The sequence below is a fragment of the Macrotis lagotis genome, chromosome 4 (genome assembly GCF_037893015.1).
Source record: "Macrotis lagotis isolate mMagLag1 chromosome 4, bilby.v1.9.chrom.fasta, whole genome shotgun sequence".
Lineage (NCBI taxonomy): Eukaryota > Metazoa > Chordata > Mammalia > Peramelemorphia > Peramelidae > Macrotis > Macrotis lagotis.
The window spans coordinates 192,101,814-192,129,684 of record NC_133661.1 but is presented as its reverse complement, the minus strand read 5'-3'; the positions used below and the strand labels follow the sequence as shown (position 1 = coordinate 192,129,684).

Genomic DNA, 27,871 nt, shown 5'->3' with positions numbered 1-27,871 from the left:
CAAAAGTCTGCTAGATTCCAATTTCATTGAAATGACTTGTGACAGACAGTACATTGTGACAGCTATTCACACTTTATTGCAAATTAATTTAGCTGGCAACCTTTCAAAAAACTATTAGCAGAACATTGGCTATTTACTTTCTTCCTAACTGATGTGGAAGGAGAAAAGGGGGATGGAGAGGGAGGAAAGCAAGCAATCTATTGAAGTAGGATTGTAAACTGGGCCTATACTCTGTTGAATTGAATTGAATTGGAAGCACTGAGATGAAATAAAAGTATATATCTGGGGAGTCAGATCCAATCAATCAAGGGAGAAATTACAAAGCCCCTGCATTTTTACACAAGATAACATCTGTTACAACATTCAAACTTTATACCAAAGGAAACCAAACTCCCTTATCTCATTCCTGCCCCAGACATATGTGACCTTGGGCAATACCAAATGATAAAGCAAATACTTGATCAAAGGGTTTCTAAATGGTGGTGTTCTTTATTAGAAGAGAGAAATCATAAAGGGAATCAAGAGACAATGATGAACTGTGAACAACTGACCCAAGAACTCTTGCTATCCCTTGTGACTTTTCCATTCTCATCCAAAGTCTGGGTGACTGGGAGAGATTTAGACCTTCTTGGACTAGTGTGGCAAAAAGTCTTCTGCATGGAGATTGAGAAATGAAAGTAGAAGGTCCCTCAGTTTCCACATGCCATTTCTGTGCATACTCTTGGGCAGATTATCCAGTACAAAATCTAGACTTATAAAAATGAAAATGCAAAAACCCAAAGCCCAGCATCTTGGTGAGAAACAGGACCATCAAGAAGACAAACTGGGCAATCCTGCAAAAAAGAGTGAGACAAGTTATTACTGACCAAGGTTGCAGAGATTTATCATAGTGGATAATCAAAAGCCAGTCAGGGCAATAAAGCCCTGTCTCTGATACAAATTGTGTGACCTTGAATAATTCATTTAACCTCTCAATGGCCCAGTTTATTCTTTGAGACTTTAAGTTATTAATAAGGTGCTGATTTTCACTGGTGTAGGACAATGATGTCCAAAGTAGAATCTGGCTTCCTTTCCCAGTGATATAAATTAGCACAGCTACATAAGACTCAGGGTCTGAACCAACACAATGCATCTTAAATGAAATAAGACTTAGGGCAGAAGTGTGAAACACAACTGTGTCTTGCAATACTTCCGATTACTCTTGGAACCCTATTAAAATGGAATCAGATAATATTTGATAAAATAAGTATACAATAGAACATAATGTTAATATATGGTTTTCTAAGTCATTATGCAGCCCTAAGGAATGTTTATGTATGGTTTAGTGGCTTCATTTCTATGTAACTCTACTGATTTGGGGCAAGTAAAATAAAACTAGAACCATAATCTCATCCTGTATATCTTAATACTTTTGCATCTTCTAGCAATGAGATATATCTTTATTCTGGCATTAACTCTGGGTATGAAGGAGCAAGAAGAATTCTGTGGAGTAGATTAATTCTATGTGATTAATAGATTACTATGTCTATGCCAAGTATTCCTCTTCTGAAGAATAAAAACATCCTATACTGAGTCCCTGCCTTCCTGGCAACTCAGTGTGAATGTATTCTGGGCTAGTTAAATCAAGCCCTTTCTGGTTACCTGAACCAAAAAAGTTTTTGCCATTTTCTAAAAAAGTTCTCCTCCTATGAAAGCAATAAATACAACAAATGAGATGATTTTAAGACTAATTCCTCCCTCTCTCCCTCCTTTTATTTCTTTCCTTTCCCTTCTTCCTTCCTTCCTTTCTTTCCTTCATGCTTTCTTTTTCTCCCTCTCCTTTGTTTTGTTTCCTAGTGCCTAGAATAAGGACCAATATACAATAGCACTTAATGCTTATTGATTGATAACTATATTCAAGGCCCTGGATTAGTTGCTAGAGAAGATATTGTCAGCACAGGTGGAAGAAGAGAGAATTTAGGGTCACCCAGATTCTGCAAGTGTCTAATCCCTTCAGGGAATTCTGCAAGTGTCTAATCCCTTCAGGGAACAGCTTAAAATGAATAGAAGTAGTCAGCTCCAGTACTCCTGCTAAGGTTGGGACTACTACTGGTAGGCTTCAGGTCAGAGCAAGCAGAGTATGAAGTGCAACAGATCCATGAGCCATAGGAGGAGAGTCTGGTTGAAGCTAGTACCACCAACTGTTGTAGGACCTGAGTCTCCTTTTTATAATTTTGGCTGGGGAAGATGGCACGGGTGGGTGGAATGGGATTGTTGTGTTACAAATGTCTTTGTTGTCTCAGAGGTAAGGATTGACAGTCATCCAGGATTAAAGGAATGATAAAAGGAGGTACTATTTACATTCTAGAAAATATATTGGGAACTTTGAGTTCCCATTCCTGGAATTCATTCCCTCCTCATTTCAACTTTTCAGCATATTTTTTGTTTGTTTGTTTTTACAAAAGAATGGGGTTAAGTGGCTTGGCTAAGGTCACACAGCTAGGTAACTATTAAGTGTCTGAGGTCAAATCTGAACTCAGATCCTACTGACTCCAGGGATAGTATTGTGCCACCAGGCTGCCCCAACCTTTCAGCTTAAGTTCCTTTAAGGTTTTGTTAATGTTCTTTTTTTTTCCCTCAAGTTATTTTGCATTTACTTCTCTGTACATGGGGGTCTCACATTTTTCCAAGTAGAATTTAAGTTCCCTGAGGGGAGTGACTTGTTTGTTTGCTTATTTTTTTTTTGTCTTGGGTGCTTAATAAATATTTGTTGAATTTGTTGAATTTAGTAATATTTGCTGATAATTAGATTCAAACAATCTCTATGATCTATTGCTTTCCTTTTATTCACTAACAGAATATAGATGAAAGGAAGGGATGGAGTCAAGAGTGTAAAATTAGCATAGGAAAACTTACCAGAGTCAAATCAGATTGACCATGTATCTTCTGAGCTTTTATTCTAGAATAATAAATAAAAATAGATATCTAAAGGACTTTCAAATGCAAGTCACTTCTATAAAAATGGTTTCTAGTCTAATCAATTATCTGTTTTCCTTTCAGATTATTAATAGCTATGCCAAAGCTTGATTCAAGTAGTAATTCAAAGAAATATAAATAGAATAACTTGAAATTTCATTGACATAGGGAAATCCCAGATGGGGAAATTCCCTTTAGAATGTAGGTTAGCACACCTTATAGTGAGGGCTCCTTAGAACCACTGAGAAGTTAATCAACTTGTCGGGAGTCCTATAGCCAGTTAAAAGACAAGGTTTGAACAGAGGTCTTCCTGGCTTTGAGGCCAGCTCTATCCACTAAGTCATTCTATATATCATCTACAAGAAAACAGCAAACATTTGTAAATGCTTTCAAGTTTACAAAGTGCTTTACATATATAATACTTTTTTATTTATAAGGCAACATTTCTATGTGGGAGGAGGTTAATGGGTTATGATAGTAGTGATACAAAAAAGATGAAAAGAATGTCAAAGAAATGTTAGAAATTACATAGAGGAGAGAAGATGAAAGTTCAAAGGGAAAACAGATGAACAAAACAGTTTTGTTACAATCTTAAATTTAATATAGAAATTTTATTATAGAAATTTAATTTAAGTTTCAAGTATGATGTTTTTTGTTCTTTGATTATTGTAATATTTGTGTTTATTGATGTTTAATTGTAATAAAAAAATTTTTAAATAGAAAAAGGCCTATACGAAATAGCTCATACAATTTTCATGACACTGGGCATGTCAACATGTATATAACACTTTATGTTTTATAAAACACTTTATATATACTATTTCATTTAATTTCATCCATTTATATGCATAAATATAGAGTTAGCCCTCAAAATGGTAATCCTTATCTTATCTTAGATTAGAGGGCATAAGAATAAAGAGAGCATTCCTTAAAATGATATATCTATCTAAAAAGCATCACCTATAATGATATAATGAAGTTAGATACCTTCCCAATAAAATCTGGGGTGAAGCAAGGATGCCCCTATTATTTTATATAGTACTAAAATGATAACTATAGCAATAAGAAAAAGAAATTAAAATAACCAATGAGGAAACATAACTATCACTCTTTGCAGGTGATAAGATAGTATACTCAGAGAACCCTAGAGAATCAACTAAAAAATTACTTGAAATAATTAACTTTAGAAAAGTTGCAGGATATAAGATAAATCTACATAAAGCATCAGCATTTCTCTATGTGATCAATAAAGCCCAGTAGCAAGAGATTAAAAAAAAACCAAAATTACATTTAAAACAACTATAAGCAATATAAAATACTTGAGAATCTATCTGCTAAGTCAAACACAAGAACTATATGAATACAATTACAAAGAACTTTTCATACAAAGTCAGAGCTTAAAATGTTGGAAAAATACTATTTGCTCATGGGAATGCTGAACCTAAGTTAATTTACTTACTCAATGCCATATCAATTAAACTAACAAATATTATTTGAGAGAGCTACAAAAAAAATAACAAATTACACCTGGAAGAGAAAAAAAGTCCAGAATATCAAGAAAATTAATAAAAATGCAAAGAAAGGTAGTTTAGCAATATCAAATTTCAAAACCACATATAATATAATAATCACTAAAACTATCTGGTATTAGTTAAAAAAATAGAAGGGTGGATCAGTGGGATAGGTACACAAGACATAGTAGTCAAAGACCATAGTAATCTAGTGTTTTATAAACCCAAATATCCCTGTTTTGGGGTCAATAACTCACTATTTAAAAAAACTTCTGGGAAAACAGGAAAACAATAGAACACAAACTAGGTATAGACTAACATTTCACAAGGTGTACCAAAATAAGATCAAAATGGGTGCATAATTTAGACATAAATTAACACTATACAAATTAGAAGATCAAGGTAAAGTTTACCTGTCAGATCTATGAGGCAGGGGAGAATTCATCATTAAACAGGAGATAGAGTGCATTACAAAATGTGGAACACATTATTTTGATTATATTAAATTTAGAAGTTTTTGTACAAACAAAACCAATGTAGCCAAGAATAAAAGGAAAGCAGAAATCTGGTCAGCAATCTTTTTAATAAATACCTTTGATAAAGGCCTCATTTCTCAAATATATAGTGAACTGAATCAAATTTATAAGAATACAAGTCATTCCTCAATTGATAAATGGTCAAAGGATATTGAACAGGGAGGATATTGATGAAGAAATCAAAGCTACTTACAAGTATATGAAGAAGTACTACAAGTCACTTTTGATTAGAAAAATGCAAATTAAAATAACTCTGAGATATCACCTCATACCTAGCAGATTGGTTATTATGACAAAAAAGGAAAATTATAACTGTTGGAGAGGATGTGGGAAAAATTGGACACTAATGCAGTTATTTTGAGTTATGAACTGATCCAGCCAATCTGGAGAGCACTTTGGAATTATTGTCCAAAGGACAATAAAACCAGGCATACCATTTGATCCAACAGTACCACTATTAGGTCTGTATCACAAAAAGATCATAAAAAGGAACGAATATATATGTGTAAAAATATTTAAAGCAGCCCTTTTCATGGTCACAAAATATTGGAAATTGAGAGAATGCCCATCAGTTGAGACATGACTGAACAAACTGTAGTATATGAATGTAATGGAATATTATTATGCAATAAGAAATGATGAATGGGTAGATTTCAGAAAAACCTGAAAAGATGTGTATGAACTGATGCAAAATGAAATGAACAGAATCAGGAAAGTGTTTTACACATTATCAGCAACATTATGTGATGATCAATATAAATGATCCAACTTGTTCAGCAATAAATGATCTAAAACAAATACAAAGGACTCATGAAGGGAAATACTATTCATATACAGACAAAGAATAGACTCTGAATGCAGAAAGTATATTTTTCAATTATTTTATTCTTTCTAATAATTATTCTTTTGTTTGATCTATTTCTTCTTCCATAACTGAGGTTAATATGGAAAAGTTTTTCATGATAGTACATATATATAAATTATATCAAACTGTCTACCATTTTCAGAATAATGTAGGAGAGTGAATGAGAGAGAAAAATTTGGATCTCAAAATCTTGTAAATAGGAATGCTAAAATTGTCTATGTAATTGAGGGCAAAACATTACTATTAAAAAAAACTCACACTTCTTTATCAAGGAGCTGTATCTCCCTATTCTTCTCCATCAACCTCAGGACTTCCTGGTGTTTCTGCTCATGGAAATTAAATATCTATATCTACATCTATATCTACATCTATATCTATATCTATATCTATATCTATATCTATATCTATATCTATATCTATATCTATATCTATATCTATTCTATAGACTTAGACATACACATAGACATAGACATACACACACACAGGAACAAAAGGAAAATTTCATGATTATTCAATTGCAATGTAGATTAGCAAATTTATAATAATCCAAAAATCCTTGACACCCTCTCCTAAAAGGTTTACTTTGCAGAAGGCTGCAGTGGGTATTTCCTTTTTTTTTTTTTAGGTTTTTTTTTTTTTTTGCAAGGCAATGGGGTTAAGTGGCTTGCCCAAGGCCACACAACTAGGTAATTATTAAGTGTCTGAGGCTGGATTTGAACTCAGGTACTCCTGACTCCAAGGCCTGTGCTCTGTCCACTGTGCCACCTAACCACCCCTGATATTTACTTCTTAAATACAGTTTAGGCAATAGAATAAAGGAGGCCATTGGTGAGAAAGTTGAGCAAGAAGACGTGTCTTTTAAAAGATTTTTAAAATAGTGGCCTAATGAGAGACCAAAAATTCCATTGTTCAACCAAGAACTGATAAGAGAAATGGGTCTTTATTTAACATTACATTATATGAAATTTCTTGACTCTCTGTTGGGGAATTTCATTATCATTGCTGAATATGAGAGATAGAAAGGAACTCAGGGGTCATCCAATCCAATATTTCATGAATAGCAACAAATATTTCTAATAAGGTGCCTCCACTTGAAAACCCTCACTCAATAAAATGGAACTCTATTTCCCAAAGCAGCCTGTATTAGATAGTTCCAATTGTTAAACAGTTTTTCTAAAGGGTAAATTTGTTTCTTAATAGCTTCTACCCATTTTTCCTACAATTATCATATCTCACCTATAAGTTTTCTCTTTTCCAAGATAAATATTCCTTATTATTATCTTCAACTGACTTTTCTTTTAAAAGGTCTCTGGTTTCTACTATACTGGTCAACTTTCTGTAGACATACTCCCATATGGTACCAAAAAAAGAACAAATTCTGGTCTGAATCCAGCCTGACCAGGTCCACAGGCTCTATTATTTCTCTAGTTCTTCCCTGCCATGATTTTTTTGGTTGCCATGTCTTAGTATTGTCTCATAATGAGTATCCAAAATTCATTAATATCCCCAGATTTAATACCTTTATGAAATTAACCGTATCTTTGCAGTGTTTGTCCAAAGATCGGCACTCAGATGTTACCTAGAAAAATCAGAATTTTTTTAAAAAACTAAACTAAGCTCTCTGAGTTAATTCAGAAACAAGAAAAATATGCAAATATTAACCATAATTACCATTATGATTGTCACAGTGTATTTCATGATACCATTAATAACAGTTTTAAAAAATCAATTGCATCCCAATTGAGAGTATTACATTCACTTTCATGATTGATTCTGAGCAAACTAAGCAGTAATAAAAAGGAGTTATACATTCATAAAAAAATTAAGTGAATACCTTACGAACTGTGTCTGGCCAATTGGCCTATGAATACTGCAATAGTATATTGCAACAGAATACTTTCCATTCCATTCAGCCCCAGGTTTTAAAGAGATGAAGCCAGAGCTTTTGATCCAGCATCCTTCTTTCTTCATCATAAGCATTTAATTCAGGAAATTCAAAAAGTACCTATTAAATATTTGTTTTCCTTCAAGCCTGTTATTTCATTACAGTGGGGAAACTCCCTGTATGAAAACTCCTTTTCCTAATTCTTTGTAACTTGTAGTCTACTAGAAAGTGACATGAGGGCACAGAGAGGTGCTCTAGTATTTGTCAGAAGTAGGAATTGAACCTATTTCTTCCTGTCTGGTCCAAGATATGCTGCTTTTAATTTTTAATTTTCCATTTATTTAGTAGTCAATAATTAATTGCTTACATTTATATAGTACTTTAAGATTTACAGTCAGTGAGATTGGAATTATTTTCTCATTTGATAGCCAAGGAAACTGAATCTCAGATTGGTTAAATAATTTGCTCATGTTCATGCACAGCTAGTAATGTAGGAGCCAGAATCCTTAACTCAATTCTGATTGCAATTCCATTCCTCTTTCCACCTAGAGGTGGGAATTTCTATTAGCAGCAGTTCCAACTGCTGCTAGAGATTTAAAGAGATAAAGAAGTCATAGTCCCTGTCCTTTAGGTGTTTTCAATTATGTGTACACATTGTTCAGAGTTCCTCCTTCCTCAAGTCTAGGTCTTTCTTGTGGTCTTAGTTCTGAGCACCTTTAGTATCCCATCTAAATTTGTACCCCAAGCCAGAAAGTCATGAGAAGGGAATGATTTGAAAGGTTAAGTTCATTACCACTACCTTTGCCAATTCTTTTTCCTGTTCTGCACAGAAGACTATGGTCTTTTGTAATTTCACCTATGGAAGAAGAAAGAAAAAAGAAATAACAGATTGGTGATAACCCAAGAGGAAAAATGGACAGTTGTAAAAATCTCATGCTTTCACCTCAGAGAAACTAAGACATTTAACACCCCAAAAATTATTTTACCATTATACCATGACATGATCTCTAAGATCCCAGAAATGAGAAAAGAGAATATTATTCCTCTTCTTTTGATGGAAGAAATAAAAGAAAATCAGAACAGCTATACCTGATGAGTTACAATTTCTTTTTTTCACATTACAACAATAGTCTCTTGTATAGTTTTATTTAGTTTAACAATATCCCCTCCCCTCCTCAAAGATAGAGAAATCTTAAGAAAAATAAAGCGAGAACAAAAAAAATGTTCTTCAGTCTGTATTCAGATACTATCAGTTCTGTCTTTGAGATGGATCACATTCTTTATTCTAAGTCCATCAGAGAAGTTGTCTCCATAATTTTTTCCCACAGTTGCTATTGCTAGCTATATTACCCTCCATCCTTTTTCTCCTCAGCCCCATTTATTCTCTCTCTTTTTGCTCTGTCTCTCCTCAAAAGTGTGTTGTATTTGACTGTTCTTTCCCATGATCTTCCCTCTCTTCCATCACTTACACTCCCCCCCACCCGAAGTCTTCTTTTTCCCATCCCTTTCCTCTCCTTTTGCCCTCTGGGTTAAATAGAGTTCTGTAATCTATTGAGTGTGTATATTATTTCCTCTCTGAGTCACTTCTAATGAGATTGAAGGCTCACTCAGTGCCCCCCACCCCTCCCCCTTCCATTCCATTGCAAAAGCTTTTTCTTGCCTCTCTTTACATGAAATAGATGAGTTACTTTTTCGCACCACACTGCTCTTCTAATAAAGGTAAAAAAACAAAATTGTCCTATTTCCTGTAAACCCAAAGAAGACTCCTTGGTATGGGTTAATGAGCTGTGAGTTATTCTAGAATTAGCTCTTCATGGCTTAAGTCGATTATATTTCCTTTTATATGCCATAAGGTCACAAGTGTAGAACTGGAAAGGACCCTAGAAGTCATTTAGTTATTACAATTTATGGTCATGTGAAAAAATGATCTAAATACTTATTGATTAGAAAAATGCAAATTAAATCAATCTTGTAATATAATTTTATACCTACCAGATTGGCTAAAATTATTGAAGGAAAAAAGCAACAAATGTTGGAGGGGATATGGAAAAATTGGGATGCTAATTCATTGTTGGTTGAATAGTGAATGGATCCAATAATTTTGGAGAGTAATCTGGAATTATGCCCAATGTGATCAACAAAATGTCTATATTCTTTGACCCAGCAATACCACAACTAGATCTATTTACAAAGATGATTAGGAAAAGAACCTATATTTCTAAAATGTTTCAGCAACTCTTTCTCTGATGGCAAAGAATAGAAACTGCATAGATGCCAATTGATTGGGAAGTGGCTAAACAAGTTGTGGTATATGATTGTTAAGTAACTTTACTGTGCTTTAAGAAATGATGAGTTCAACAATCTTAGAAAAACATGGAAAGACTTGCACAAAATAATGAAGCAGAACCAAGAGAACACCGAATAGAGTAACAGTAATATTTTTAACCTTCTCAAAATATGGATAGGAAAATAAGACTCAGAGTGAATTGCTCAATGACAAAAATAGATCATAACTATAATTAATTTATCTTTTCCATTAGTTGAGAACCTTCTTATGGGCAGGGACCGCATCATCTGAATTCTACCTTGCTAACTTACCACAGCATTATCTAAAGTACTTTTTTCTCACAACAGACATCATGTTATTGAATGATTAAGCAATTGTGAAGACTTTAAGATTTATGTCCATTCTTTTGGCTATCATTGCAGAAAGACTGACCAGTGAAGTATTGAGTATGTACTTTTTTTTAGGTTTTTGCAAGGCAAATGGGGTTAAGTGGCTTGCCCAAGGCCACACAGCTAGGTAATTATTAAGTGTCTGAGACAGAATTTGAACCCAGGTACTCCTGACTCCAAGGCTGGTGCTTTATCCACTTCGCCACCTAGCCACCCCTTGAGTATGCACTTCTAAAGTCCATGAAGATGTAAGAGAATGCTTATTGGTTTCAGGTGAAAATGTCTCTAAATGAGGATAGGAATTAATCTAATAGTTCAGCTGTAAGAACACTGAAAATAACTTGATTTTTAAAAAGTTGTCACTTCTTTGGAACTTAAAGATGTCAAAACATTGATTAGAGAATCCTTTGATTTGTACCTTTGATTCTTCCAACAACTGTTGTAGATTTTCATTTTCAACTTCTTTCAAATTCTCTGGTGGCTTATTGGAAAGCTAAAATTCCAATCCAGAAATACAGTAAGATATGAGCTACATTTATGCAAGCATAAAATTCTAAAAACTGAAAAATAATTTGTTGAATTTGAAGTCAGAGGCAATGGGTTCCCAGTTGATAATGATTAGCATCTTCAAATCCCCAACAGGAGTAACAATAGAAGACAATTCCTTCCTAATGAAAATATCTGATTCCCTGCAACCATTTGAAGCAATCTATTTATCTACTCTTGTTCTTGCTAAAACGTTATCCAAAGACTTAGTTTGGGCTAATCAATATATTAACTGTGCTATGCAGCACACAACTCTGACTAGGGACCACAAACCTGGACCAGAAAGCCAGAAAGATTTCCATAAACTCTTATCTCCCATTTAAACAGTTAATATATACATAAGCCTTTAAGATTTACAAAGTATTTAACAAATAATATACCATTTGGCCCAAAGTGCTCTACATATGACATCCTCTCTTTTAAAAAGATTGGGTCATGGGTCACAGGCAAAATTCAGCTTTAGGTATTTATCAAAGGGAGAAATTATCTGGGTGAGTAAAAGGGCATAAATAAATCATTACTGAGGAAATCAAACAAAGCTAGTTGTCCAGTTGCCTTCTGCCACAAAACTCCCATGAACTGTTATGTCCGACATAGAAGAATGCTGAGTCCTCAACTTCATTTCTGAAATATATCAGGAAAAACACATCTTGCCCAATTAGAAAAATTCTTTAGGGTTTTCCTCTTTTTTTTTCACCTTTCCTAATATAATCATAGGAAAATACTGTGTTTATTTTATATTCGTTGATAATAAATCTTAGGTTGGGTAAAGATCCCCAAAACTGTCGATTACATAATCTAAATAACTGATAGGCAGAGTGAGTACTATGGTATGGGAAACAGATATGTTATCAGAATGTGGTTCCATTTTTAAATGGGATAAGCCTTCCCACTACCCACTACTCATCTCTGTCTGGATAAGGATATCTACATGGGGGACTTTGGGAAACATAAGAGAACTTGGGGATCTTACCTTCATCTGTAGCTCATTCACATTCTTAGCCAGTATCACATTTTTCTTTTTCTACAGAAATAAACAAAAATCATAGCAGTTCATATCTTTCCATCTGTTCTTGGTCCTCTTTTCTGCCAATTTTTTCATCAAATGACAAAACTGTGCTCTGACCTCACATAATGAGAGTAGAACAGAGTCCAAACATTAGAGTTTCTAATTCCAATACTAACAATAACAATAATAACTAATTTTATAGTACTTTAATCTCATATGACCCCAAGTGCTTGTATATATATTATCTCATTGATGCCAAGCACTACATTTCCAGAACTCCCCCTCCCTGCTCCCTCCATGCCTGAAAACAACTGTGATTTCAATTATGTTAACTTGCTCTAGTACCTGTGAAATCAGGGGAATATCCCAAGGAGAGGGGAAAAAACAGCATAGTTACAAACTAAATCCATTAGACTCATCTTTCTCCTGTTCCATCCTTACCAATTTTGTGGTCTCCAATTTCAGGTTTTTCAGTACTTCCTCCCTCTCATATGCTGTGTAGTTAAATTCATCTCTTTCCCTGGCTAGACCTATTGAGTTGGTGATCTTTTTTCCTAGACTGGATAACAAAATATCACATAGGTAAGTACTAATCTTCAAGATTAAGCTACAGGGTTTCATCCTGGGGAAAGTATGGCTCAGACCTAAAGAAGCTTTGATAATGACAAAATATGAACCTCAAATTGAATGAAGACCAGTGAAATCGGCATTTATGAGGGGTAAGAACAATGAGAACCTAGCCAGTTCCTCAAATATGACAATAATTTATTCTTTAAATGTCTATGTGTGTATGTATGTATGTATGTATGTATGTATATATATATGTATACATATATATATATATATATATATATATATATATGAAAACAGAAAGGCTACTTATGTCAAAAAATTATCTGTGTGGGGGGGAATGGAGGGCTATTTTAAAATCTTAGATTCTCTCAGAGTTCTCTGAATTCTGAGGTTTCAGTTATTCAGAGAATTAAATTAGGGTTGAGTCATTGAAAGAATTAATTTGAAAAAATGACCACTGATAAAGATGACTGTCCTTTCTCTTCCTTCTATCCATTCCTCCCCATCCCTAGATGCTAAGAACAACTTCCCCTGTCCAAACCAAACTCTGACCTTTGAATCTGTAGTTCTTTTTCTTTGATTTCCTTAAGAAGGTCCTGGTTTTCCTCATCTAGTTGCAGCATATCCTTTTCAAAATCCAAAATCAGGTGGCCAAGATTCTTTTTTGCCTTCACCAATCTCAGAATTTCCTTCTCTTGAGAACTACCAGGATATATTATTATTTCAAACCGTTAATTCAGTTAAAAGGAAAAAATAATAATTTTTAAAGCATGTATTATGTGTAAATTATGTTTTAAAGGCAAGAAAAAGACTTCCAGCCAATATGACAAAGAGAAGACAGGCACAGTTCTAAAGTCTCCTGATCTCTTCCCCATCTATCACATGAAACAAACCTCTTAAAAGAAATCCGACCCACAAAACCCAGAAAGAAAAGCCAGGAGAAAGAACATCTACCTCAGGATTTATCTTCTGCAGCAGCTTTGGCCAAATTCGGGCGAGTGAGTCTGGGCTCAGAGGGAGGATCAGCCCCGGATCAACTTGATTAACAGCTAAATTGGAACCGGGAGTCTGAGGGCCTGAGAGCCGGACCAGCCAGCTAGGTGGCAGGGGCTTGAGTCACGTAGGGAGTAGAGGCACTGGTGTTGGCACTGTCCCCAGGAGCTTGTGGACATGGCTGGGGGGAAGAGTTCTGGTGCAGGAGAGCTGCAGACACCATCCCTGGGATCCTCTCATTCCAGGAACTCAGAGTCCACACCTCCATTACAGCTCAGACCTCTTCCCCAAACAAATGCAGACTACTTCTGCCTCAGGCCCAGGTGTGTGATCAGAAGAACCAGCCCAGCTGACAAATGACCTCAGGCCAGGGTAAAGAGCACCACTGATTGAAGGCAAAAGAATTCAATAGCTCCAACTCCTCCCTTCAAGCAAAGGGAGAAGGCCTCAATCAAGGTCACAGACATACCAGAGAAAGCAACCAACACCTCCTACTGGCCAGCCAGAGAAATTGCACTCAGTGAGTAAAGCCTTTAGTGATCCCAAGCCCCTGTGAACCAGCCCCACCCCAACTCAAGGTCTTACCAAAATGAAGAAGGGCCAGCGGAAAGGTAGATCCATAAACAATTCTTGGAAGGGAAAGACCCTAACTCAGAAAGACCTAGAACCTCTGAGGAGAATATGATCTGGTCTTCAGCACAGAAAGACTTCCTTGAAGAAATAAGGAAGGAGCTTAAAAATTTGGGAGAGACAACAAGAAAACAAATCCTTAGAAAGTACAATTGGACAAATACAAAAGGAGACTAAATCTCTCAGATGCTCAATTGGACAAATGCAAAATGAGAATAAATCTCTCATATCATCAATTGAACAATTACAAAATGAGAATAAATCTCTCACATCATCAATTGGACAAATACAAAATGAGAATAAATCTCTCACGTCATGAATTGGACAAATACAAAATGAGAATAATTCTCTCAGATCCTCAATTGGGCAAATGCAAAAAGAAAATAATTCTCTCAAAACCTCAATTGGTCAAAAGGAAAGCTCTTTCAAAAGTAGAACTGACCAACTGGAAAAGGAGTTGCAAAAGGTTAATGAAGAGAACTCCTCCCCCAAAAAAAGAATGGAGTCTACAGAACTAAGGACTCCATGAGACAGCAAGAGTCAATTAAACAAAATCAAAAAATAGAAAAAATAGAAGAAAATGTAAAATACCTCATCAACAAAACCACTGACCTTGAGAATAGATGGAGGAGGGGCAACCTGAAAATTATAGGACTTCATGAAAACATTGAAGAGAAAAAAAAAAGCCTGGACTTAATATTACAGGATCTAGTGATGGAAAACTGCCCTGATATCATGCAATCAGAGGGCAAAGTAGTTACTGAAAGAATACATCGATCCCATCCAGAAAAAGATCCTAAAATTAAAACACCAAGTAATGTTGTGGCCAAATTCCAGAACTATCAGATAAAAGAGAAAATCCTGTAAGCAGCCAGAAAGAAACAATTTAAATATCAAGGAGTCACAGTAAGGATCACAAAGGACCTGGCTGCATCAACATTAAGGGATTGAAGGGCCTGGAATGAGATAATTCGAAGAGCAAGAGAGCTTGAAATGCAGCTAAGAATCTACTTTCCTACAAAGCTGAGCCTTCTCTTCCAGGAAAAAAGATGGACATTTAACAAAATGGAAGAATTCCAAAAGTTCCTGATGAAAAGACCAGAGCTAAATAGAAAATTTGGACATCAAACAGGAGGTTCAAGAGACACATGAAAAGGGTTTAAAAAGGGGGGGGGGTGGTAAAAGAAAAAAAAAACTGCTATCTAGTAAGTTGAAACTGGCTATATCCAAGCATGGGGAAAAAGATTCTCATAAATCTTGAGAATTGTAACTATACCTAGCCAGAAATGATGGACATTAATGATCTATACATGAGACTGCTATCTAAAGTGATGTAACTGGCTTTAACCCCACTTGGGAGAAAGACTCTAATAACTCTCAAGAATTTTTTTTTAGTTTTTTTGCAAGGCAATGGGGTTAAGTGGCTTGCCCAAGGCCACACAGCTAGGTAATTATTAAATGTCTGAGACCAGATTTGAACCCAGGTACTCCTGACTCCAGGGCCGGTGCTTTATCCACTGTGCCAACTAGCCGCCCCAACTCTCAAGAATTTTAACTCCATCCAATAGAATATACTGAGCTAGAAGTGACAGACACTCATAATTTTCTATGACTTAGATAGAATGATCTAAAAAACACTACCTCCTTAAAAAGGGGGACAGTAAAGAGACAGGAGGAGGGAGGAGCTTGAATGGGGTAAATCTCATTACACTAAGAAGTACAAAAAACCTATGGTAATAGAGGAGAAGAAAGGAGCAGATGAGCAACACCTGAATCTTCCTCTCATCATACTTGGCTTAAAGTCAACCTACACATACTAAGTTAACTTATAAAACATCGAACCTTTCAAGTATTAAAAGTGGAAAAGGGGAGGGGCGATGGAGAAAGGGAAGGGAAGTGGGGGGGAAGGGAAACAACAAAAGGAAGGGAAGGGAAGGGAAAAGGGAAAAAGGAAAAGGGGAAAGAAAGAGGAGGGTGTGATATAGGAGGGCAAACACCCTGAAGGGGTGATATTCAGAAATAAAATACTGGGAAATATGGATAAGCGGGGAGGGGGAAATAGAAACAGAGGGAAGATAGCACAGAGGGCAATAAAGAGTTAGTAATCATAACTTTGAATGTGAATGGGATGAACTCTCCCTTAAAACATAAGCAAATAGCAGAGCTGATTAAAAACCAGAATCCTACAGTATGCTGATTAGAAGAAACTCATTTGAAGCAGAGAGATACATATAGAGTAAAAGTAAAAGGTTGGAGCAAAATATATTTTGCTTCAGCTGAAGTAAAAAAAGCAGGGGTAGCAATCCTTATCTCAGACAAAGCAGCAGCAAAAATAGTGTTAAAAGAGATAAGGAAGGAAACTTTATTCTCCTAAAAGGTACCATAAACAATAAAGTTATTTCAATACTGAAAATATATGCACCCAGTGGGACAGCACCCAAATTCTTAGAGGAGAAACTGAAAGAACTACAGGAAGACATAGACAGCAAAAATCTACTAGTGGGAGACCTCATCCTCCTGCTCTCAGATCTAGATAAATCGAATCATAAAATAAACAAGAAAGAAGTTAAGGAGGTAAATAGATTGGTAGAAAAAATTAGATATGGTAGACTTACAGAGGAAACTGAATGGGGATAGAAAGGAATATACCTTTTTCTCTGTAGTACGTGGAACTTATACAAAAATTGGCCATGTACTAGGACATTAAAAACCTAATGATCAACTGTATAAAGGCAGAAATAGTGAATACATCTTTCTCAGATCACAATGCAATAAAATTCATATGCAATATTGGGCCAAGGAGATCTAGATCCAGAACAAATTGGAAACTGAATAACCTCATCTTAAAAAATGAGTGGACCAAAAAACAAATTGTAGAAATAATTAACCATTTTATCCTAGATAATGATAATAATGAAACAACACACCAAAACCCATGGGATTCATTCAAAGTGACTCTCAGGGATATATTACAGTTCTAAATGCCTACATGAATAAATTGGAGAAAGAGGAAATCAATGAACTAAACATGCAACTAAAAAAATTAGAGAAAGAACAAATCAAAAATCCCCAATTAAATACCAAATTATAAATTCTAAAAATTAAAGGAGGAATTAATAAATTGAAAGCAAAAATAACTATTGAATTAATAAATAAAACCAAAAGTTGGTATTATGAAAAAACCAACAAAATTGATAAACATCTGGTCAATCTGATTAAAAAAAAGAAAGAAGAAAACCAAATTGCTAGTATCATAAATGAAAAAAGGTGAACTCACCACCAATGAGGAAGAAATAAAAGTAATAATTCAAAATTATTTTGCCCAACTGTATGCCAATAAATCTGATAATCAAAGTAAAATGGATGAATATTTACAAAAATATAAATGGCCCAGGTTAAATGAAGAAGAGATTAAATACCTAAACAACCCTATCTCAGAAAAAGAAATTCAACAAGCCATCATTGAACTCCCTAAGAAAAAATCTCCAGGGCCTGATGGATTCACAAGTGAATTCCACCAAACAATTTTTTTAGGGTTTTTTTTTTGCAAGGCAAATGGGGTTAAGTGGCTTGCCCAAGGCCACACAGATAGGTAATTATTAAGTGTCGAGACCTGATTAGAACCCAGCTACTCCTGACTCCAGGGCAGGTGCTTTATCCACTAGGCCACCTAGCTACCCCCATCTACCAAACATTTAAGGAACAATTGGTTCCAATTCTATATAAACTGTTTGGAAAAATAGAAAAAGATGGAACTCTGCCTAACTCTTTCTATGAAACCAATATGGTGCTGTTACCTAAACCAGGAAGAGTTAAAACAAAGAAAGAAAATTATAAACCTATTTTCCTGATGAATATAAATGCAAAAATCTGAAATAAAATCTTAGCAAAATGATTACAACAAGTTATCACTAGGATAATACATTATGATCAAGTAGGATTTATTCCAGGAATGCAGAGTTGGTTCAATATTAGGAAAACTGTTAGTATACTCATTATATCAACAACAAGCCTATTAGAAATCATATGATCATATCAATAGATGCTGAAAAAAGCCTTTGACAAAAATACAGCATTCATTCCTATTAAAAACACTAGAGAGTGTAGGAATAAATGGACTGTTCCTTAAAATAATTAGCACTATCTATCTGAAACCATCAACAAGCAGTATATTCAATGGGGAGAGGCTAGAGACATTCCCAATAAGATCAGGGGTGAAACAAGGATGCCCATCATCACCATTACTATTCAATATTGTATTAGAAATGTTAACATCAGCAATTAGAGAAGAAAAAGAAATTAAGGAATTAGAATTGGGAAGGAAAAGACAAAACTCTCACACTTTGCAGATGACATGATGGTCTACCTAGAGAATACCAAGAAATCATGCAAAAAACCTACTGGTAACAACTAGCAATTTTAGCAAAGTTGCAGATAAATCCTCAACTTTTCTATATATGTCCAGCAAGATACAGCAGGAAGAGCTAGAAAGAGAAATCCCATTCAAAGTAACCTTAGACAATATAAAATACTTGGGAGTCTATTTGCCAAGACAGACTCAGAATCTTTTTGAAAACAATTATAAAAGACTTCTCATGCAACTTAAATCGGATTTAAATAACTGAATATCAACTGTTCATGGATAGGTGGAGCTAATATAATAAAAATGACAATTCTACCAAAACTAAACCATCTGTTTAGTGGCCTACCAATCAAAATTCCAAAAGATTACTTTAATGAGTTAGAAAAAATTCTAAGTAAATTCAGATGGAGAAATAAAAAAGCCAATAATTTCCAGGAGTTTAATGAAAAAAAAAGTGCAAAAGAAGGTAGCTTAGCCCTACCTGATGTAAAATTATATTATAAAGCATCAGTCATCAAAACTGTTTGGTATTGGCTAAGAAATAGAGTGGCAGACCAGTGGAATAGACTAGGTGTAAAAGCAGGAGATGATTATAGTAATCTGCTGTTTGATAAACCCAAAGAGTCCAGCCATTGGGATTAAAAACTCCCTCTTTGATAAAAACTGGGGATAATTGGAAGTTAGTATGGAAGAAACTTAGAATATCAGACCAACACCTAACACCCTTTACCAAGATAAGATCCAAATGGTTGCAGGACTTAGACATAAAAAACAATACTATAAGCAAATTAGAAGATCAAGGACTAGTTTACCTGTCAGATCTATGGAAAGGGGAGTAGTTTATGACTAAGGAAGAGTTAGGGAACATCACCAAAAACCAATTAGATGATTTTGATTACATTAAATTAAAAAGCTTTTGCACAGATAAAGCCACTGTAACCAAGATCAAAAGAAATGCAGTAAATTGGGAAACAATCTTTACAACTAATGATTCTTCTGACAAGGGACTCATATCTAAAATATATAGAGAACTGAGTCACATTTTTAAAACAAAAAGCCATTCCCCAATTGACAAATCGTCAAAGGATACGCAAAGGCAATTTACGGATGAGGAGATCAAAGTAATCCATAGCCATATGAAAAAATGCTCTAAATCGTTAATTATTAGAGAAATGCAAATTAAAGCTTCTCTGAGTTACCACCTCACTCCTCTCAGATTGGCCAATATGATCAGAAAGGACAATGATCATTGTTGGAAGGGCTGTGGGAAATCTGGGACACTATTACATTGTTGGTGGAGCTGTGAACTCATCCAACCCTTCTGAAGAGCTATTTGGAATTATGCCCAAAGGGCAACAAAAATGTGCATACCCTTTGACCCAGCAATACCACTACTGGGTCTATATCCTGAAGAGATGATGAAAAAGGGTAAAAACATTACTTGTACAAAAATATGTATAGCAGCCCTGTTTGTGGTGGCAAAGAATTGGAAATCAAGTAAATGTCCTTCAATTGGGGAATGGCTTAGCAAACTGTGGTATATGTATGTCATGGAACACTATTGTTCTATTAGAAACCAGGAGGGATATGATTTCAGGGAAGCCTGGAGGGATTTGCATGAACTGATGCTGAGTGAGATGAGCAGAACCAGAAAAACACTAGCAACATGGGAGTGATGATCAACCTTGAAGGACTCGCTCATTCCATCAGTGCAACAATTGGGAACAATTTTGGACTGTCTGCAAAGGAGAGTGCCATCTGTATCCAGATAAGGAGCTGTGGAGTTTGAACAAAGTGCAAGGACCATTCCCTTTAATTTAGAAAAAAAAAAAACAGATATTTTATTGTCTGATCTTATTACCCCTTAGACTTCTTGTCTCTTCTTTAAGGATATGATTTCTCTCTCATCACACCCAATTTGGATGGAAACAAAGTAAATGGAAACAAAGTAAAGACTGACAGATTGCTTTCCCTTGGGGGGTGGGGGGAGAGAAGTAAGATTGGGGAGAAAATTGTAAATCTCAATATCTTTAATAAAAATAAATAAAAAAACAAAAAGTAAAGGCAAGAAAAATAATTTATTAGACTTTGCTGTTCCATATGAAGAATAAGTTCTAGAAAGGATTCTGTCAGTATTACATATATACCAAAGTTATCCCTCACTATCCAATTTGTCTATACCTCAATTTATGTTATAAATAAGTTCTAGAATGTTATATATGAATTGAATTTTTATTAGTCAAAAATATTACAAATGTGAAATCACAAATTGAATGTACTAGGAAATATAGATATTTAAAAGAATTCTCTTATTAATTAAAAACTAAATAAAACGAAGTTATGAAGAATCCCTTTGAGATATGAATCTTTTGCTTTATAAGTTCACATTTTGGGGCCATTTTTTAAAATCAGATCTCAACTATATGGTATGTCAAGGTGGGCAGGAAGATTTCCAGAACCCCATCCTGTAAACTGTTCTAACTTCTTCTGACCTAGACAGTAAAAGATATTCTTCTCTCCAGTGTAGACTGATAGAGTACTATAGAAAGAACCAACATAGATGTTCCTCTACCACTGATTTGATAAAGAGGTGAGAACTGAAATACTGGTTTTTCCAGTTTAAAACTCTTTGCCCAACCTTATATGGAATCATTCCTTATTAAGAAGATTAAAGTTGCTTCCCAGAGAAACTTCAAAATAATTTCAAAATTCTCTTATTAAATGTTTCTATTACTGGTCCCTCTTTATTGCTTTCATTACTTACCTATCCAGAGAGCCTTGACTTATTTCTTCTGTCACAGGTTTTCTGAAAAGGAAGGAAATCATCCAAGGTAGGGTGGGGCAACATGTCATAATGGCAACAGCTCATGCTCATCATTTTAGGAAGAGTAGGGAGTGGAGTCCACAGCCTCAGGTTAAAGGTACACTGGGTTACAGATACTGAGTCTGTCCTGTAATAATGGTCAATTAGATAGGTCTGATTTCTTAGTTGCTCTGAGTTCAGGTGAAAAACTACCATACCACACCCAAGTTCAAACCATGAAGTTTGGTGGTCAGTTAATGAATCAAAATTTCATGTGATCTGGGAGGGGTAATGTATAAATGCTTGAGACAACTAGCCCAGGATGGTTTTTCCTGGCATATAATAGGTGTTTAGTAAATTGTAAGGGGTGAATAGACAGAGTACCTGGCCATGAGGAGTTCATCCTGAGAGTCATTGAGACCTGGGACAACAGGAATGTCCATACCAGAGTGCTCTGAACTCAGGAAGGAGCTCTGGCCCTTCTCTCTCTTTGTTCTCCTGCCTTTCATCCTTATCTTGTTGAATATTCTCAGGAAGGACCTCTTGTCCTTATCCCTCTGCCTTTCATCCTCATCCTGTTCAAGTGTCTCAGGAAGGAGTTTTGGTCCTTATCTCTCTGCCTTTCATCCTTATCTTGTTGAAGATTCCACATATTCCAGGATACAGACCTTTTGTGGCATGCCCATTACACTTTCACAGTGCCTGAAGATGAGGAATGCTGATACAAGGGGACTAGGCTTATATATACCCTTATTTCAACTATGTGAGTCAGAGATGTAGCATATACCTGCAATAAACTCCTTGCTTATTTCTCACTGGCTGACTTTCATTATTGAACATGCGGGTCATGTCCGGCAGTGCCCCGAAGAGCTGTGTAAATTAAGCTGATGCCCGGCTGCCCAGAGTGGACTGCAACAGTAAATGATTGTAGAATTGATGAAACCAGTAGTTTCTTTTTAGAGCTGTCTTCCTACAGATGCTGATTGTATTAGCATATTTTGTAAGCAGAGTCAGGCCTCAGTAGAATAATGTCAACACACACACACACACACACACACACACAAACGAAAAATAAATAACTGCGAGATAGAACAAAGGGAAAGGGAATGGAAGAGAAGAGTGTAAAATATAGACTCAACTTTATTGGTCATCCCCCTAGACTGGTCATATGATTTGCCATTGAATCATTTCAATGGAATAGTAGACCAGACTTATACATTCCATGGCTACTTCCTTCCTTCCTTTCCTCCTTCCCTTCCTTCCTTCCTTCCTTCCTTCCTTCCTTCCTTCCTTCCTTCCTTCCTTCCTTCCTTCCTTCCTTCCTTCCTTCCTTCCTTTCTTCTTCCTTGGCTTACTCTCTGTATAGCTTTTTTTCTTCCCCTTTCTCTCCCTCCCTCCTTTTACTTTCTTCTCTCCTTCCTGCCTTTCCTTCCTTCCTGCCTTTCCCTCCCTCTCTCCCTTTCTTCCTTCCTTCCTCCCTTCCTCTTTCTTTTTTCTTTCTTTCTCTCCTTCTTTCCATTCTTATTAAGTAATTATCTATAAGATATGATATTAGCCACTAGTCACCTAAATTAGAATAAATCTTTCTTCCTATCTACAAATGAACAGATTAGTATGTGCACCTGGAGTTAGATATTAATAGTAGATAGCATATGCTAATAGTAATAGCATATAAAAAGTTTAAGAATTGCAAAACACAAAGACCTCATTGCAAAATACAAGACTACATTTGAGCCTGAAGTAGGTAACTAGGGATTCTATATCTATATTAAAGAAAATAGTAGTGTTTACCTGACGGACTGAAGGTCACACAATAACTATTGGGAGGGAAAAAAAAGTTGGGTAAAAGCATGTATTTTAAAAAGTCTCCCAAATTCAAGTCACTCTTCTCTATGCTGATGCTATTTCTTCTGCTCAGATCACCTCTTTTCTTACTAACAGGTCTTTCGTAGGTCCCATTCTCTTCAAAATTATGTCCAAATGTGCTTTTTGTATTCTAAAGCCTTCTCTACTATTCTTAATGCAAATCAGCTTTTAGTTGGTACCTGTTTCTTCTTTTGTGTATTATCAGTCATCTGTTTAGAGTATGGCAGGGGTACTATTTTCCACTCTGTGGTACACAGTAGGCAAACATATTCCTAGATATGAATATAGTACTTTAAATTTTTGATGTATCTTCATTAATTGTATCCCCATTAACTGTAAAATTTTCTGGACAGATACCAAGTCTTCCATTTTTTAGTGTCTATCCACAGTGCTTAAGAAAAGACTCTATACAATGGACAGACATTCATTACTTAACCTCCAGTCTTCAGAGAGTAGCTATAATAGAAAGCTAGACTGGAATTATGTCTAGAAGTTAAAAACTGAAGTCAGTAAAATGTGGGTTCAAATCCTGCCTCAAAGACTTACCTAGCCAAGTCTCTTATTCTCTTTGTCTCAGTTTCCTCAATTGTAAAATGGGAATAATGGTCAAGTCTCTCAGGATTGTGTGAAGATCAAATGGGATAATGTATAAAGTGCTTTGAAAACTTAAAAGTACTGCATAAATGTTAACAATTTGTCTTATTATCTATTTCAGTTTATTGCATCCTAGTGTGGAAGGGAGAGAGATCTTACTGTACATCTAGTTCAAACCCCTTATTCTATGCATAAAGAACTGAGATGGAGAGAAATTATGTCTTGTGCCTGGTAACATGGGTAGCCAGTAGGAGAACCCTGACTTGAAGCATTGTCCTCTTACTCCTGAAGATCTTTCACTACATCCTCTTGTCTCTAATTGCCTATTTGTTTTTGTCTGTTTGTTTGTTTATTTGTTTTTGCAAAGTAATGAGATTAAGTGATTTGATCCAGGTTACACAGCTAGGTAAGTATTAAGTGACTGAGGCTGAATTTGAACTCAGATCCTCCTGACTCCAGGGTGGGTGCTCTCTCCACTGTGCCACCTATCTGCCCCTTAATTACTGATTTCTTAAATAAATGTAGTTTATATCAACTTGACTAACCTAAGCAACACAACAAATGTGTACCCTAGACAATACCAAATTATAGTAAATTTCCAAGTCTTCCAAAGTAGATTTATAAGAGATATTGCAATGGGGTGAATAGAATCTTGAATACAGTTGAAAGTCCTGGGTTCAAATTCTACCTTTTTCATGGGCAAATCATTCTGAACCTCAATTTTCTTATTTGTAAAATGAGAATAATAATACCTGTACTTTTAAGGATCTTGTAAGGAAAATGTTTTGTAAACTGTATTTTATTGCTCCAATATATCTACAATGCATTTACTGTAGATAATCCCTCCACTGTGGATAGCAGGGTGACTTAATGAAAAGAGTGCCAGACCTGGCATCAAGAGTACTTGCCTTCCTGAGTCAGCCTCAATCACTTACTAGCAGTATGACCCTGGGCAACTCACTTAACACTATTTGCCTCAGTTTCCTCATCTGTAAAATGAGCTGGAGAAGGAAATGGTAAATTACTCCAGTATCTTCACCAAGAAAACCTCAAATGGAGTTAAGAAGAGTTCGGCACTGCTAAAAATGATTAAACAACAATCCACTGGTTCAGTTCAAAACCTTGATATTACCCTATTCATTTGGTATGACTTTCCTCCATATCTTATCATAAATTTTCTGCTGCATTCTTCCAAGTACATTTGATAGAGGCATTTCTCTGGTACTTATAATATTGTATAGATATAAGAGCTGCACTAAGGCCTAGCATCTGTTATCATTCTCTCTTGCTACATTCTTGGACCATGTCCTTTACTGCTCACATATGTCCTTTGATGCTGCTGCTCATTCACAAATCACTGTTGGTAATATGTTGTGTCATACCTTTACTATTGCTCTTTTTGGTTGCCATTCAGTCATTTCAGTTGTGATTGACTCTTTACACGCCCCTCCCTCCACCTTGGGAGTGGGGGGGTTTGTCAAAGATACTAGAGTGGTTGGCCATTTCCTTCTTCAGTTTATTTTACAATGTCAAAAGAAATTTGTTAAAATGGACTTATTGAATTGGATAATTTGTAATGAGACATATATACATAATGAAAGGCTTTATCCTAGAGAGTAAAAAAAAGCTCTTTTAAGTCATTGTCATGAAAAGTTATTCTTTTCAATATATTTTTAATAATTAGAATGAATTTACAGTATGAAGAACCAAGAGATTAGGACTGCAGTCCTACTGCCAATGCTGAAAAGCAATGAGAATTTAAAAAAGCAATTTAACCTCATTTAGTGGCTCAGTGAAATCATTACTCATTTTCTATTTAACTCATAAATATGTTCTCATTAAGTAGATCAAAGTAACATAGATAGGAATAATGAGAGTAACAAAAACAAGAAGTACCACTAAAAAGGAAGTTCTAATGTACAGATGAATCTTGTATCAATATTCCTTCCAATGATGCAGATAACAATCCATTCATGCTTGCCCACTCTTTGCTACTCTTATCAATGGCTTCCCATAGGTTCTCTACAGGGGATCACCCAATATACCAAAGTTCTGCTTTGCTTTCTTTTGATAATGTTGTTTATAGACTCTCAATTATCCCTCACTCTCACCTTATGAATATCATCTTCATTTTCTATCATACATCTCTGATAGCATCATCCTTTATAGTAATTGCTCTCTGTAGTACTTTTTTTTTTTTAACAAGGCAATGGCATTAAGTGGCTTGCCCAAGGCCAAACAGCTAGGTAATTATTAAGTGTCTGAGGCCTGATTTGTACTCAGGTACTCCTGACTCCAGAGCCAGTGCTTTATCCATTGCACCACCTAGCCACCCTCTGTAGTATTTTAAATGTGACATAGTGAAGTTTTCTTAAACCTACCATGTAGCTCTCCATTGTCCTCTGAGTGATTTAAGTCTTCAGCAACTGTAGACTTCCATGACTTGCAGTCACAGAAAAACACTGGTAGAATATCAGGGTTAAGAAAATGGAACCTTTATTATTTCAAGGAAAAAACACATTAAGTTTTATGTTTTAATAAGAAAAAATTTGCCTTTTCTTCCTCTCATCCTCCTCCAATTGAGAAATAAAGAAAAATAACCTTTGTTACAAATATGTTACAAGTAAAAAACCTCTGTTACAAGTAAAACAAATTTTCACATTAGTCATTTTAAAAAAAGTCTATACATTCTCAATTTTTCACCCTTTTATTAAAAAATGGGTCACATGTTTCAACATCATCAGTCTATTGGTAATAGTGGTTGGTCATTATGCTAATCAGAACTCCTTTTTCAAAGATGTTTGACTTTACAATATTGTTGTATACATTTTTCCTAGTCTTGCTCATTTCACTCTTTATCATTTCATATAATTCTTCCCATTTTTTTCTGAAACCATGCCTTTAATAATTTTTTATAGCATAATAGTAACCTATCACATTTATATAGAATAAGTTATTTAACCATTCCCTAATCTATGGATATCCCCTTACTTTCCATTTTTTTGTCACTGAAAAAAAAGTCTATAAATATTTTTGTGCTGTAGGTATTATTTGTTTTGTGTAGTGCTGCTCTCTTTTTTAACCTGTTCTTCCTCTAATTCACCTTTCTCCCTCCTTCCCTTTCCTTCCTATTTTTCTGTTGAGTGAAATATATTTCTGTATCTAGCTTTGTACAAGAATATCTTTCTTTGTTGCATCATCCAGATCATCCAGACTTGAGGTTCAAGTATTGCCTGTTCTCCCCCACCCCTTTCTACTTGTTTGTATAGATTTCTACTTGTATACCTTTAATATGTGAGCTATTTCATTCTTCTCCCTTACATCCCTTAATGTATTCCTCTTCCCCTTTCCTTTCCTTTCCATTCTTCTTTTCAGATATTATCATAATAGAACTGCTTCCAGGCCTTCTGCCTAATTAGATCCCCTCTATGATGCCAGGTGATAATAGGGTTCAGAAGAGACATATGTTTTATTTCTTCATATAAGCAATTAATTCTTGTTTATCCTTTATGATTATTAATTCATGTTTACCTTTCTATATTTCTCTTGACTCCTGTGTTTGAACTTTAAAATTTCTACATAATCTGAATTTTTTTTTCATCAAGAACGCTTCCATTTTTCTCTTTTATTAAAGGATTTCCCACCTCTCATTCCCATAGGAGTATGCTCATGTTTCTTAGTTAAGTTATCCTTGGTTGTAAGATTGTCTCTTTTGCTTTCTGGACATTATATTATAAACTATCTGCTCCTTTATAGCAGTGACTGATAAATCATGTTTGCTCTTGATTGTGGATTCTTAGCATTTATGTGTGTGTGTGTGTGTGTGTGTGTGTGTGTGTGTGTGTGTGTGTGTGTGTGTTTCAGGCATTCAGAAAGAAAAAATATACATATGTACAGATATATATATATATATATATATGTACATATATCTATATATTTACACACATAGTAGAAGATCTAGATTTTAGCTATATTTCTGAGAGTTTTCATGGATTCAATGAATTCTTTTTCTACTTTACCTTTTGTGTTTAAGAGATCTGGGCAATTTTCTTTTGTAATTTCTTAG

General features: G+C 35.1%; 1 protein-coding gene across 1 annotated transcript; it reads right to left on the bottom strand.

The window, feature by feature from the left end:
* On the bottom strand, positions 1-22,614 carry LOC141521987 (transmembrane and coiled-coil domain-containing protein 5B-like). Its single transcript, XM_074235034.1, is given in 12 exon segments — positions 1-759; positions 761-833; positions 1,642-1,685; positions 2,896-2,938; positions 6,126-6,190; positions 7,387-7,446; positions 8,552-8,608; positions 10,847-10,921; positions 11,948-11,998; positions 12,425-12,542; positions 13,109-13,258; positions 21,307-22,614. Coding segments are annotated over 12 exon segments (951 nt in total). The 5' UTR covers positions 21,396-22,614; the 3' UTR covers positions 1-633.
* Between the last annotated feature and the right edge of the window lie 5,257 nt (positions 22,615-27,871).